Source organism: Pezoporus flaviventris, unplaced genomic scaffold (assembly GCF_033815535.1).
Source record: "Pezoporus flaviventris isolate CSIRO_AGI_PZ_B2104156 unplaced genomic scaffold, CSIRO_AGI_Pfla_v1 ptg000063l, whole genome shotgun sequence".
NCBI lineage: Eukaryota > Metazoa > Chordata > Aves > Psittaciformes > Psittacidae > Pezoporus > Pezoporus flaviventris.
In genome coordinates, this window is record NW_026892611.1 from 9,707,706 (window position 1) to 9,722,275 (window position 14,570).

The 14,570-nt window shown below is 50.2% G+C and overlaps 1 protein-coding gene across 2 annotated transcripts; it reads left to right on the top strand.

Moving 5' to 3' along the window:
* The first annotated feature begins 313 nt into the window (after positions 1 to 313).
* CHCT1 (CHD1 helical C-terminal domain containing 1) lies at positions 314 to 6,773 on the top strand. Of its 2 annotated transcripts, none has more exons than XM_061469858.1 (5): positions 314 to 469; positions 1,240 to 1,368; positions 2,390 to 2,565; positions 3,078 to 3,177; positions 6,029 to 6,773. In XM_061469858.1, the coding sequence occupies exons 1-5, from the start codon at positions 392 to 394 to the stop codon at positions 6,296 to 6,298; spliced, it is 753 nt and encodes a 250-aa protein (XP_061325842.1). In that variant the 5' UTR covers positions 314 to 391; the 3' UTR covers positions 6,299 to 6,773. The 2 variants fall into 2 exon arrangements, with proteins under 2 accessions (XP_061325842.1, XP_061325843.1); XM_061469859.1 differs by lacking the exon at positions 6,029 to 6,773 and adding an exon at positions 3,262 to 3,459.
* The last annotated feature ends 7,797 nt before the right edge of the window (positions 6,774 to 14,570 follow it).

A 14,570-nucleotide genomic window follows, 5' to 3' on the forward strand; every position in this document is an offset into this window, starting at 1 on the left:
CCAGCACCAACCAAGAGCCTCAGAGATGCCACCAAGCTCCCACATACGCAAACAAAGAAAGCAAGGGACATTTCTCTCCCATTGCCTACAGGAGCCATTGACAGCATTGAATATCCTGACCACTACCACCAAGGGGAAAATCCAGGGGGTTCTGCCTATTTTCTTAAGACCAGAAATCAGTGGCAAAACTGGGGAGCAGGGGAGAGGTGACTTTGCCCCAGAGGGCCGTGGTGGTGTGGGGTTGGCGGGTCTCAGCAGTTGCCATTGTTGATGGAACTTAGAACCGGTGTCCGGGTACCCTGGTTACCCCAGCACATCTTGGTGCAAACATGGTTCTCCTTCTACGTGGCACAAGTGAGGTCCCAGGGAAGGGAGAGGAGGTCTGCGTGCCATGGAGGAGACAGGCTTTAAGGATGAAGTGGATGGAGCCATGGCCAGGGACTGCAGCAGGGACAGCACAGCTGGCCAGGTGAGCAGGGGCATGGAGACTGGCACATAGTGGGAGCAAAGCAGAGCCCAGCTTCAGTCTCACCTCTGAAATGTGGTTTGGGATGCAAGTTGCAGAGAAGTAATCTTCCAGTGGAGCAGAGCATGTCAGAGAGGAAAGGACTTACCTTCATACACACTTCAGCATGTTTTATAAGGCAACGCAAACTTGTGTTTAAGTCAGTTATGTAGGAGTTGCTTTCCAAAAGATGAGTGGAGGAGCTACCTACACAAATGGTGACACAAAGGAAACAGCCATCGCCCCTTGCAAGAGAAAATATCCCCCTTCCCAGACTGGGAGATGCAAGTTCAGTGGCTGAGGACTTTTGTTTCCAGTCTGGCTTTGCAGCAGGTTGGCCACAGTACCTTTGCCATCAATACAGCTGTGCTTGGAGCAGTGTGGCATTTCAATGAGCCCATTGTAACCACGTATTTCCACTTAACAAGTGGCTCTCAGCCCATGTTTGATTAATGCCATTAGAAACCAGTGGCCATTGTTTACCTTGTAATTTATCAGAGGTAGGATTTCCAAAAGGGATTTCAAGTAGGCACCTTGAAAAGTCTTACGGACTTTTAATTACAATAGAATACCTAGCTTCATTAAGCACCTTTGAAAACCCAATCTGAAATGATCTGGCAGGAAGAGAAATGCTTCTGAGTCCTAGGACAGGGGTTGTCCTTGGCAGCTTTCAGAGAGAGGATGCAAGATGTGTATGAACTGGAAAACTAACCTATGCCTTTGGCAATTTGCAGACCGCAGAGGAGGACCTGTGTGGCGCAGCGAAGGAGGCAGCCCTTGGAACAGGCAGCGAGAGTGCCCCACCACTCAAGGCCCCGCTCATCTGTTGCGCAGAGGGCCTTGATAAGGACACCTTTAAAGTTGTGAGATACTGGGTAGCTTTAGCTGTAGAAAAAGTCAGTGGAATCCCAGGGTTTTGAGAGGGAGGGAGCAAGTGGAACGCAGGAGCCTGGCAGAGGGAGATAAAAAAGAACACGAGACTTCATTCCGTAGCTTTCTTCCATGTCTAAAACCTTTTACCTCCTCATTGTTTTCCAGTCTTGGGCACACTGCAGCACTTTTAGTTTAAAAACAAAAAAACAAACCCCAAACACACAACCTCCCCCCAGAAAACCCCAACCAACCAACAAATAATCCCATTTCATAAACACAGCTTGGTTTATGGGAACAAGTACTGCTATGTTATCACTTCTCATGACACCATGTGCTTCCTTGGCTAAAGTGGTTTGGTTCCTCTGCATCACTTACACTGCAGCTACCAAAGCTCCATCCCATCCCATCCTCCCCCAGCATGGCAGATAACCTTCCTGTTCCTGGTATATGGCATAACCACACATGGCCCCATTCATGGTCTAGTGCATACAACAGACAAAAAGACACACAAAAGGGAGGGCATCCAGGCACAGGGTTTGCTCTTGCATCACGTGTGAATGTTTGCACCAGGTCCCAGGTTTGGCCACAGGAAGAAGCAGCATGAGAAGAAGCAGGAAAGCAGTTTCCTTTCCCCCTCCTTGCAGAACAGCAGCTAGTTTGTAGCCTGAAATTTATACCTTTCACCCCACAATGTTAAAAAGGAATTCCCAGTCTTGGAAATCACTCAATTCGCTTTCGCATCACCTTTGGCATGCTTTGCCTACGGCATCACCAACCTTGGGATGTGCAGGAGCAACTCCTGCAGAGCAGTGGGAGTGCTTGACGGAGGTCCTGCTGAAGACTCATGTCAGGTCCCCCATGTCTATACAGGAGACACTTAAACACAACACTCCTTCAGGGCTTCCTGCCCAGCTATTTAATCAGTTTATTTAGTGAAAGGGAACGCCTGACACCTGCATTTGAAGTGCTGAACACCTATGCCAACAATTTATATAGAGTGTTTTTTTGCAGTGCAAGGAGGTTTTGAGACCCTTTAAGTCATCCCTTCGGAAACTGAATTTGTCCCAGCACCACCTCATGAAGAAAAGACTGAAGCACGTCCAGGAAAGTTTGGCCATAACTGGGAACTGCATCGATCAGTTTCTCCACAAGTTCTGCAGAGCCTCAGAAGTCGCACGCTGGCAGAAGTAAGGGTCTCCTCTTACCTGGCATGGTGGTACCCCACTGCGATGCTCCCACCGTGGTCGGCTCCTGCCCCTGCTGCTCCCTGCGGGTGTTTAGAGGCTTGCTTTGACCATGTATTTGCAGGCACTGGAAATCAGGTTGGGTGTCTACAGGATGCTTGTAGAGCTGCTCCAACTGCCAAATACTCACAGATCTAGCAGGTGATTTTAGCACAGGCCATGTGGTAACTAGTCCTGCCCAGCACAAGGCCAATTTTAATGTGCTGCCCATCAGCAACATCCCTTTGCAAGTAAAGGGGCTCCTACGTAGCCACCTGAGTTAGTAGGTAACCCTTCCCATGCTTAGGGAAGCAGTTCTTTGAAAGTTTATATGCTTGTGGGGGGGAAGGAAATAGGGCAAAAATCTGTGCAAAGGGTATGTCAGTGGCTACACTTGCCAAGCCAGAACTAGGGAGCAGGCAAGGAAGAGGATGAAGTTTGTACTCACACAGTCCACATGTCTTTCTTTTCCCAAGGAAGTTATGGCAGTTTGTCTCCCTCTTCTCAGAGCTGGAAGCAGATCAGTTGGAGAAGATGTACGTGTGCATCAAGAAAAACCAAATGGATAAGTTTCAAGTAAGCAAATAGAAAAGTTAATACAGCCATAAGGTGTTCCTGCTGTGATAACTTTAAGGGATAACTTCCATGCAGCTTACACAGATTGATCCATGTCAAAGGAGAAGGCCACAGATCCTGAAGATATTGCCAGTTCCTAGCATAACACACGCACTGAGCTATCACAGGCACCAGTTGCCTTCCCTGGCTGGCACTGGGAAGCAGAGCTGGTGGCCTCAGCACAGTGGATTACAATTTTGGGAGCTGTTTCTGATGCCACGTTTCTAGTCAGGCTTTACAGACCAGATTTGATCCATAGTTTTATCTAATGGTGTAATAGTTAAACTTTGAAACAAGCGACTAGTTCAGGTGCAGCCTGTGTTAGCCAAAGCTGATTTCTGTGTCTGAGCCTCAGCTATAAAGGGAAACTGCAACCAGTGGCTTCCCAAGAACACTGACTCCAAAGGGTTAACCCATGTGAGCAGTCTCATAACCAACCATAAACATATCTGCTGAGCAAAGGCTGAGTACACCAGGAGGTTCAAAGGTCCACGAGAAACACACACTTTCAGAAATTTATTAAGAAATAATGAAGACCAGATCTACAATGAGGAACAGAAAGAGAGGAATCAACTGGGAAATTGCTCCGAGTAAATCAGAAACGAGCAGTAGGCGAGAGCTTGTTGGGTCACTAGGACACTGCTTGCTTCGTGTTAAAAAGGGAGCTGTGGTCATCTGATAGCTGGCAGTGATAAGGCCATAAATAAGTTTGAGGCCACAGGTAAACAGCTCTCTCCTGCAGTCAGAGAGCAAGGAGGAAGCCAGCCGTGCAGGTTTTGCTTTTAGTTTACGGGGAAACAGAACTATTTATTTATTTCTAAGGCTCCATAAAGATGTTCCAACGCTGAGGAAATCAAACCGATCATAAAGAAACAAAAATGCCCAACAAATGCCTGTTGCTGGCACAAGACGCAAGAGATTAATTGGGAGATATTAAAAAAGCAACTGGCAGTCCCAGGAGGGAACAGGCATTCCTGCTCCCTTCCACTTGTGAGTGCTGGGGAGGGGGAAATTGGGCTCCATTTCCAGCACGGCCCTTCTCAGAGGCTCTGCTGAGCCCAGGACATGACCTGGCTAAGGACAAGCCCCACTGCTCCTGCAGCACACAGAACTGATGGTAGCTCCCCACTGCCACCTTGGAACAAGTATTAAAGAGCCAGGACCCCCCCCCCCCAACACCTTCCCATCCTTTTTGCTCCCCTAAATAAAAACCACAACCAAATGACACATCTTAGTGTCCAAGGAGGAGGGGGGGAAGAAAAACCCAAACAGTGGGTGACAAGCATTAGTCACGCTGCATTGTGCGCTATTGGGACGCTCCGGCGTGTACCGAGGAGCCATGGCTGTGCCACGCTGGGGACCAGGCTGCCTCCTAAAAGAAGTGACAAATCCTGCCGTTATGTAAGGGTTGACAAATGCCTTTTGTTATGCAAGACAAGTGGGAGAAAAATAAGCATCTTTCGCCCTTTGTGGGAAGGGAACAGCAGTCGGCTCCCTGCTAGAGCATAAACAACAGGCTGTGGATCCAGGGGGGATCGGCATGCTCGGCACAACAGAAATAGGTTGTTTGGAAATGCCTCGTTCTTTAGATGAGTGAGCATAAGAATACAGAAACAATATTTAATTAGCAAGCGATTGAGGTTGTCAGTGTGGTGATTTGACAACGTTGTGAGGTTTGGTCCAGGAGAGAGGCAAGCGAGCAGCCATCTGTTAGTCTTGCTCACCAGTCCTCTTGAAATTAGGGAGCTGAGTCCCCTTGCCTCACATTTGGGCTTTTAGGCTTCTGTTTGTTTGCTTGTTTTTAATTAGAACCAAACCAATCAACCACGTCTGAATTCAAACACTGGTCCCAAGTCCCTGCCTTCAGACTTGGTGAAAATACCAGGGCTGCTTCTCAGAGCTAGAAGAGAGCATCGTTTCCCTTTGCAACCCGCTGGTGCCTGTACGCTGCTCAAAGCTGTAGAAATCAGCCCCATGTCTCAGCCTAAGAGAGTAAAGAACGAAGTCTTGTGGGCTCTCTGAGGCTTTGGAAGCATTGCTTGTTTTTTTAAAGCAAGTCAAACAGCACGAACACTGGCACTGCAAAAACCCTTCTCTCTGGGATTGCCTCTGGGAAGGAGGCGCAGCGCAGCAGCTGCTCTGCACCCAGCTCCATGCTACCCTCCCACCACCCTTAGGATGCCCAGGGCAGGGACCCATCGCCGCCCGTCTGCCGCCCTCCCAGCATACAGTGCCATAAAGCGACAGTGACATCCAGCGGCAGCGCACACCCGTCCACAGCAGCCCCCGCCCGGGCTGAGCGGGGCTGAGCAGTGCCCGTGTCCCATCGCACACACTCGAGCCTTTGTTCAGATGCAGCCACCCAGGAGCGCTCGCAGCCACTGACGAGCCGCCCGAAGCGCCTGAAGAAGGACAGTGCTGTCCCTACCGTGTGAGAAGGGTTCTTGTGTCGAAACACACATCTTTAGGTGCTTGGGTAGCCTGGGCTGTGTGAGCCAAGCTGCAAAGAGAGCTGAGCTGAGCTGAGCTGGGCACCAACGCAGGGGACCAGTGACAGCACAGAGAACACAGCTCTGCAGTGGCTACACCAGCACTGGCTGCTGGGTCGGATGGGGTCTCAGATCTCAACTGCAAGGAACAAACCCTGTCAGGTGAGGATTTGTGCGGTCAGTACAGTCATTTCTCAGCTGGCCACGCAACAGGACCACGGTTAAGCAAGAGTTATTGCTCAAGCATGAGTCAGTGTGTGGTGGTTGCTCATATAAATATCTTTTAAAGTGTTCTTTGTGGTTGCTCCCTTCTTGTTTTTAAGCAATTATGCTGCCCTTCGGAAACCCCATATTCAGAAGAGGAACTGAATTGGCTTTACACCAGACGGGGTCTCCAAGGAGGGACAGAGAGACCTGCAGGAGCAGCCAGGTCAAAGAGACAGTCACCATCAGCACAACTGCCAAGTCAACGCCCAGCGGCAGGAATGGCAGGTGAGCTCAGGCAGTGGCATCGGCACCAAGCAGGGAAAGCATCTTCCTGCCCCAGGAGAGGCATTGAAACTTGGCATTTTTGCCAGAGGCCCAGGAGGTGAAGAGCAGTCAGTGGTGGAGCTGGAGGAGCCGGGCAGGTTGAACTGCTACTCAGAGAAGAGACATGGGAGTAGGGAAGACAGCAGTAAGAGAAGCTACTATAGCACAAGGCAGTAGTAAGGAAGAAGATGCCTCTTTGTTGGCGCATGTCAGTCGGCATTCATTAGCGTGTCTTTACATAGCAGCCTGGATGCTCAGAGCATAGTTGTGGTTTGCCTTTGGGCCCACCCAGCAAAGCCACACACTTTGTCTTCCAGAGCAAAAATGCAGACCAACCTGTAGGAAGGGTGTTTGCAAAGCAGTCACTGGGAGCCTGTTGACTCCAGCCAGGACTCCGCCACACGCAAACCCTCAAGGGGGGATGGAGAAAGGGACATTAGAAGCAATTGCTGACAAGATCAGCTTTGCCACAAACAGGTGCCACGGTCTGCCTGTGGAAGGAGGATTTGTCCCACATAAGCCTATTTTCAAGCTGCTAAAATGCAATCACATGTCCTGTGGGAGTTCTCATGCACTCATAAGCATCTTGCTTTTCATCTCTTTCCTCCCCAGTCTATTTACTTCTAAAAAGAGTCCAATCTGGTGTGTAACAGCTCTGAGGGAGCACCTCACATCCAAACTCATAAACCAAGTCAGAAAAGCAAGAGCTAGACGGCCTGATGCAGGAGGCTGAGTAGGAGTCCCACAGTAACCTGCTGGCTGTGTGACTCCAGGCAATCCTCCTCTGCTTGTCTGCTCCACTGTAGGGATGGAGAAAATACCACCCCACCGACCCCTACGCTGGTGAATGCATCGCGGACACACAGCGCGTGGAACACCAGAAATTAGCACAGCTGAAGCGCAACGACCACAGCAAGGGTTTGGGGCTGGGGGCTGCTCGCCAGCAGGAGCAGCCCAGTGGGATTGAAGGGATTGGGATTGAAGCACGTGCAGGCTCCAAGCAGTAAAGCCCCAGGGGACGGCCGGGGCACAGCCGAACCAGCTCCTGTGGGAGACAAGGCTGCCCAGAGGAGTTACACCTTCCATTTACTTTGTGTCTTTCCTGTTGTTTTTAAGGTTCCCAGAGCACTGCAGAGGGAAGGGGAGCACAGGAGCTGGTTACTGCAGCCTCAGCACTGGAATAAAGAGCAGGGAATAAAAACAGTCTCCATGGTTCCCTGAATCCACCAAATACTGAAACACCCGCAGCGTCGTAGCAACAAGCCTGGACCCAAGCGCAATGAAAAACAGGTTGTTTTAAACCATGTGATCTTATTTATTCTTATCCTGGAGGTTCCTAACAGCGCATCAGCACTGAGGCTCAACAGGGGATGTGTGAAGTATCAGATCTACCTTTCCTACATCGTTCTTTTTGCATAAACCCCAGTAATGGAAGAGCAGTGCTTGTCAGGAAGCAAACAGCTGCTTCTTTCCTTACCATGGCAGAAACCCTTTCCTGAGGAGAGCAGGATCTGTTCCCTGCTCATTTCTGCTCACACACACACACAAACCCTACACATGGTCAGCAGTCACTGACTGGGGAGCAGGGAATGAAAGAGGGAAAGAGACCAGTATGGAAAATACCCTGGTTAAAAGAAGTTTCATAACTGCTCCACACACACTTGCCATTTGTAACTGTTCAGGGCAAACAACAGCCACGCGTTTGGCCTGTACTCACACCGGTGTCCTTGGCACATCTGCAGCTGGCACCCATTGATCCACACTGGGGTGGCTGTAGCCCTGTTTGCCTGCTGCCGCTGCTGCAGAGACTTATCTGAGAGCTGATGCTTCAGGACAGGAATAGCGAGAAAATAGCAACAGAACTGGTTGGTTGGGGCTTCAGGGTTGGCTAGGTTTGATTTACAGCGGAACCCAGGACTTAAGGAAGCATCAGAGAGATCAAGAGCTTGGCATAGAAATCCTACAGTGTGACCAGTCAAAAACCCCAGAGATCCTTCCTTCCTGCGTGCCAAAGCAGGGATGGGTGGGCAGGGGCTTAGTTACTGGCCTCAACTCTGAGCCCAAGCAAGAAGAATCCCCCCTAGCTCCCAGTGGAAGGGCAGACGACGCAGGCCATTTTTAGAACCAAAACAACAGATTTCCTTCTGAAAAGGCATCTTGGCTCGCACCCACAGGCCTTGGCAGGAGCTCTGCCACGGAGGCACCGCTGCCAAGGGCGCACTTGAGGCTGGGAAGGAGGATGGCACAGGGCGCCTTCACCGGGCAGCGGGTTCAGCTTCTCCCAGACCTGGCTCAGCAGCAGCACACGAGGAGTCTCCTTCAGGTAATGGAATGCTTCTTCCAGCTGCAGGTTGTGACCTTCCTCCGGAGCACACGCTGTGACCCAAACACAGAGGTGCACGTGGCCGCTTCAGAAACATACTGCGTGCCCTCGAAGTGCCACCGTGGGTTAAGACAGAGCTGAGCAAGATTAAAGCCTGCTCAGGACTTGGATGTGTAACTTTTCCAGTAGGACTTGAGGTGACTTAGACACGATGGGAAAGCTCTCACGGAAAACTGAGCTCTGCCAGCAATGACCTCAGTTTCCTGACCAGATGACAGAGGGAAAGGGAAAAGGTTTCACCTTCGGAGCTCCCTGCTCTAAGTGCACGGTAAGAAAACCTTTGGTGTCAACTAAAGGATGCACCAGTGCTACTCACGGATACTACAGGGATTGCTTTTTCCTGCTGTTTAATCGTGGAAGTCGGCAGCAGGGGTGCTACCAAGGCAGTAGTGCTCCATGCACGTTTCCTAACTCGGGCTGCTTGCTCTCTTCCATTGAAACGGAGCACCGGGGAATTCAAGGAAGCGTTGCACAACCCTGGCTCAAAGAGTAACGCAGAACCAAGGGAAAAGAGACACAAACCCCCCCCCCCCCCAAACCACAGCCTGAAGAGATGCCAGCAGAGGCCACGGCTGGCAGTTAAATCCGGAACAGTAAAGCCCACATTTTGTGCCATAGGAAGCTCTGTTCAGTGGGGAACCAGAGCTATCAGGCACAAGCAGAAGCCCGCAGCCGTGGCGCCTGGTGGCAGGCTGTCACCCTGCAGGGACACCCCCGGAACAGGAGCTGCTCCTGTCCGGGATGCACCAGACCTTCTGCCAGCCAGGAGGAGCTTCCTGTGCTTTGGGACAGCCAAGGGAGCATAACCCCAAGGCCACCCCACCTGCAAGCAGCCGGCCTGCCCCAGCGGCTCGCTGCAGCCTGGCTTAGGGGGAATTATGGTGAATTCTGTTGGCACGCGGAAGAGCCTGATCCTTGCCCATGGCAGGGTTTGGGACTCTGCTCCAACTGACCCAGGGAACAAAGTCATTGCTGGGAGGCAGCTTCGCTTAACTCCACAGGCAGCAGTAGGACGGCCTCGTACCTCCATGTGTTCAACACCAGGTCCCTTGTGCCTGGGCAGAAGCAGTTTTGGGGTTGCTGTTGTTGATTCTTCCTTCTTAGTGGCTGAAGCAAAGACGCTTTTGTTGTCTGCTTTTGTTGGTTTGTGCCGGGCAGTTTGGCTTCAGCACTCCCCAAATATCAGCGTTTCCCTGGGGAAGAGGGAAAGCGTTGAGGAAGCTGCAGGAACACACGGAGATGCCCCAGGCCTGGCATCCTTCACCCATTTCCATTTGCATGGACCCTACAGACGGGCTGCACAGCCGCAAAGGGCAAGGCCACAGCCCTGAGGATGTCAGCACGGCTGCCTCTGGAGCCAGCCTTGCTTCACAAGAGCTGAACCTGGCACAGACCTCACCTGGGCTCCTCAGGGTGCAGCATCTCTGGGCTGCACTCGGGCTGGGTGTTCGGAGGCGTTTTTGGAATGGAAATGGCAGACCTGTGCCAGGAGCCCCCGCACGGCTGGGGGGTTACCGCTCATTTACCACCAACACACACCTCTCACACCTGAGGGGTTCACAACAAAAGCTCCAGAAACGCTGCCTCCAACCCGTCCTGTGCTCAGGCAGACACAGAAAATGCTTTTGCCCTGTGCCTGCTCACCTGGATGAAAGACTCCGCATCCCCGTGGCCACCTCAGGGGAAAGCATTAGTACCAGAAGGTCCTCGGTGACAAGGCAGCCACGTTTACAACTCAGTATAAAGGGTATCAAACACAAAACAAAGGGGACAGCTACAATGGAAGTACCCCCAAAGCTGCGTGGTCAGAGAGCTATGGAAACCCAGACATCTTGCTCAAGAAAGCTTGGCCAGCACAGCCACAGGCCAGGACAAAGCTAACGTGGGCAACAGAGCCCAAAGGAGACAACAAAGGCAGCCCCAGGAGCTGGATCAGCTCAACTCAACTCCTAACCTCGCTCTGGCTTACTGTGACAAGGCAGAAACAGCCAAACACCCACTCTTAGACACGTTGCGGCAAGTGGCAGCTGTTTGTTGGAAGCAAAGTTTTAAGCAGATTCAATGCAGATACTTGGAGATGCGGGAAACACTCCATTTATTAGGTCAATATTTCATTTTAGCAATACAGTTACAGAATATCACAATGCTGGTTACAAACATAGTGTGGTTTGATGGGTACAAAGAATGCTGGGCACTGCAGTCCAGGAGGAGGAGGATACGGAACGTTAAGTCTTGACACGACAAGTAAGGTGGTCTCCAAGGTCTAGTAATGATGGAGATACTTTCCTATCAATGAATGTGGCACTACAGGCAGAGATGGTGGTTTAGAGGAGGGGGTTGTATAAGTAGTTTGATTTATTCAATGATACAGTTCAAGCAACATCTTTTTTTAAAATGCTATTAAATTAAAATCCCCTGTAGTTCAATAAGGTATAAAAATAGTACTGAACCCGGTAATATTCAATCAAATGTAGAGTTCATTCACATCGTTGAGTCATAAAGAAATTGTAAAGTTGTAGTTACCATGGCAACATCGCTTCCCATCACGGGATATACATCAAAGAAAGGAAGTTACACATATGGTACCTGCGACAATTACTGAGCGATCCAACACTGAACTTGTGCACCACAAACCAAGTCTCTAAATAGCTCTATATATTTATATAGTATATATCTTTGTCATCTTTAAACTTTACTTCTGAAGAAAGGAAAACAAAAATGTGCACTTCAACAAACTCACTAAGGCCACTCATGCTATAGATACTGAGGATTGCAAGGACAGATTGGTACACAAGACCCTAGAGCACGCGCCTTTCCATCACAGAAGGGAAACCGGTTTCACTGCCTAAAACATTCCTGAGATTTAGGGACAAAAGCGTTACCAGTGCTGCCAATTCCTCACACGCAGTTTGAGTTTGTTTCCAGGTCAAGGAAGTTTCCTCCCTGCTACTCAAGAGGGGTCCTTGCAGGGCCACGACAAACAGCGCGCCACGGGCCAGTTGCGGTGAATGGGGAGAGACCCACACCGAGGAGTCGGATCCGCAACTGGCGTTTGGGCAGTCACTGGTGTTATAGAACAGAAAGGAAAAGAGAAGGGGGAACCACAACCTTTAGAGGAAATAAAGTGTTTTCTGCACAGGCAGCAGAGGGGAGAATCTCTGCTTAAAGACTGGTAATGGCAACATCTCCACTGGGCTACCCGCTGCTGGCCTGCGGCCTCAAACCCCACCAGATCAAGTGAAGGTTTTGTCAACAGCTTCAATCATGTTTTAGGCACGATGCATTCTCCTGTCTGCACTCTCCCCATATGTAGGACTACAAAAAGGAAACCAAGTTAAATGTGCATTTGTTGTACCATGAGAAGCAGCGCAATGGCACCTGGAGCAAACTTCACACTGCAGCGCATTGAGAGAAAAACTTCATTCTTTCAACTTACAAAAGAACATCTTTGTCCTATAAATCAGAACTCGACAACAAAACCCTTTCAACATTACTTAACAAGAACTGTGTGCAAAAGGAAGAGCCCCAAACAGCACGTACCGCTGCAGGGCGCCTGTGCGGGCAGGGACACTGTGGCAGACACTTTGCAGGTTGTTATTTGGAGGCTGGGGAGGGACTCTTCATCAGGGACTGTAGTGACAGGACAAGAGGTGACGGGTTCAAACTGAAACGGGAAGTTCAGGCTGGATATAAGGAAGAAGTTCTTTACTGTGAGGATGGTGAGGCCCTGGAACAGGTTGCCCAAGGAAGTGGTAAATGCTCCATCCCTGGCAGTGTTCAAGGCCAGGCTGCACAGCGCCTTGGGTGACATGGTTTAGTGTGAGGCGTCCCTGCCCATGGCAGGGGTTTGAAACTAGATGACCTTAAGGTCCCTTCCAACCCAAACCATTCTATGACTCTATAATACTGTGCCATCAAAGTGACCAAACACCCGTTAGGGACCAACGGTCACGGTTGTTTTACTTCAAGTAGCTGAGGGATACACTGATTTTCAAATCTTCCTGCAACTTTTGTCAGCTCTTAAAGCCTTCGTGTACTTCTTCCCTTCCCCAAACCACACACAGCAGCCCCAGTCCCAAGAACAGTGGAGAAACCCTGATACCAGCTTCCTCCCTCCCTCCAACTGCAGCGTCTGCGTAAAGGAGCATAGAGATCATTCACTCAAATGACACTGTACTGAAAACGAAATGTTGTTTAATTTAAACAACAGTTACAATCATTTACTTTAGGTGACCCCTGTCCTCACCACTTGCATCCCATGACTCTGGTGTGATTACATGACTTACCTTCAAGATGCATGCCCCTGGATTTCCACTCTCGGCTCTCCCCTGTCAATGCAACCCCAACCAGCCTCTGTGCAATGCCAACAGCTCATTAACTTCCTCTAGCACCTGGAGTCGCAGGGGCAGGAGCTCTGGGGGCTGTCACACAGCTCCCTCCCCAGTACTCGGATGTACATGGAAAGCCTGCTCTGGGGCACGGTAGGAGGGGAACGCCCCAGCTCTGCTCCCAAGGGAAAGCATGGGGATTGCACCCTCTGCTCCCATACTCTGCCTGGTGCCCGTGCCATGGAATCCTGCAGTAACACCAGATCTACTCCAACCACACTGGCACGGAAGGACAGGCATTTACCTTCCTCTGAAGTCACCCAGCTGGACTCCTACTTTCTTAAAGGTATCAAACTGTAACAGCAGATACAGCAATCACTGACCAACGGCACCACGTTTCAGTCACCAGATGCTGATACAAACGTGTTCACAGACCTCAATTTCGGAGGCACAGAACCAAGAACTAGAAAGGTTGCATTTAGGTTATTACATGGAGAAACAGCACACCCGCAGCAAGGACAGCATCAGGGGAAGGTTCCATGCTCTGCAGAGCAGCAACAGAGCATTTTGGAGGCAACTGCAAAGTTGTTCCACAAACCCACGCTTGAACAGCTTTAGCTACTGGCCACTGCCACCCTTCTGCATCATTTACATGCCTTGGTGTGACTGGAGTTGTGGACATGCTACAATGAGGTCAACTCAAGAGTACAGTCAGGATTTAATGCAGCCCCACGAAGAGCATGCTACAGGTCTTATAAGGATTGCTGCCAGCTACTCTTGACCAAGTCACGTCTCTTAGAGTCTGCTACCAAGGAGATCCTGGGTGACATTTAGGACCTTAGCTCCTTCCAGACAAGCCAACGCACCAAGGTATTAATGTGCTGGTGAAGGAGCTCAGGGAAAGAAAGAGAAGTCTACCAAACCCAGCAAGGCTGGAGAGCAAAGCTACAGTTAAACCAACTGAACTGAGGCGTTTGGTTGTCAGAGACAAGCACGACACCTCCCTGTCCTGCCCCGTGCTGGACACTGTCCTGGCTGCCTTAACTTGAAGGCAAACAGTGAAAGGCAAACACAAAGCAGAGGTGAAACAACAGCAGTGGTTCATGTAGGCCACTGCCACTGGTGTCAGGCAAGCAACACCCCTCACCCCAAACACAGAACCTTGAGGTCTTTGAGATCCCTCAGTCAATAGCTGGAAATGGAGAGCCAGGACTGGAAACCCCAAGCAAAGAAACAGTCTGCAGATAAAGGAAGCACAAATCCACGCACCCAGCCTGAAGCTTTTGAACACTTCTGCAGTACAGGAGATACAACACAGCTCCTTGAGGACAATTCTAGGCACGCCGTCCCTGCCCAAGTTCTGACACCAGTCATACACGCTTCATCCAAGCAGTTTTAATAGGACATAGGAATTTGTAAGAACTTTGTAATTCATCATTCAGGGATAAAAACATTCTGCCTTGAAGACAGCTGCATGTTTGTAGCACCTCACACAGTCATAAACAAAATTCCTAGAAATACATTAGAGGTTAAATCCACACATAACTAAGTTGGATTTTCACTGAAGAGCCACTGAGGTTATACTGCAGTCTTAATACCGTGGGGATGTTTTGTAATGCAAAT

Bases quoted from the DNA above. Each gene is read 5' to 3' on its own strand.
- CHCT1 (XM_061469858.1), top strand. From the start codon at position 392: ATGGAGGAGACAGGCTTTAAGGATGAAGTGGATGGAGCCATGGCCAGG. The intron at 1,369-2,389 runs GTGAGATACTGG...GTTTTTTTGCAG, and splicing joins ATAAGGACACCTTTAAAGTT to TGCAAGGAGGTTTTGAGACC. The intron at 3,178-6,028 runs GTAAGCAAATAG...CTTGTTTTTAAG, and splicing joins ACCAAATGGATAAGTTTCAA to CAATTATGCTGCCCTTCGGA.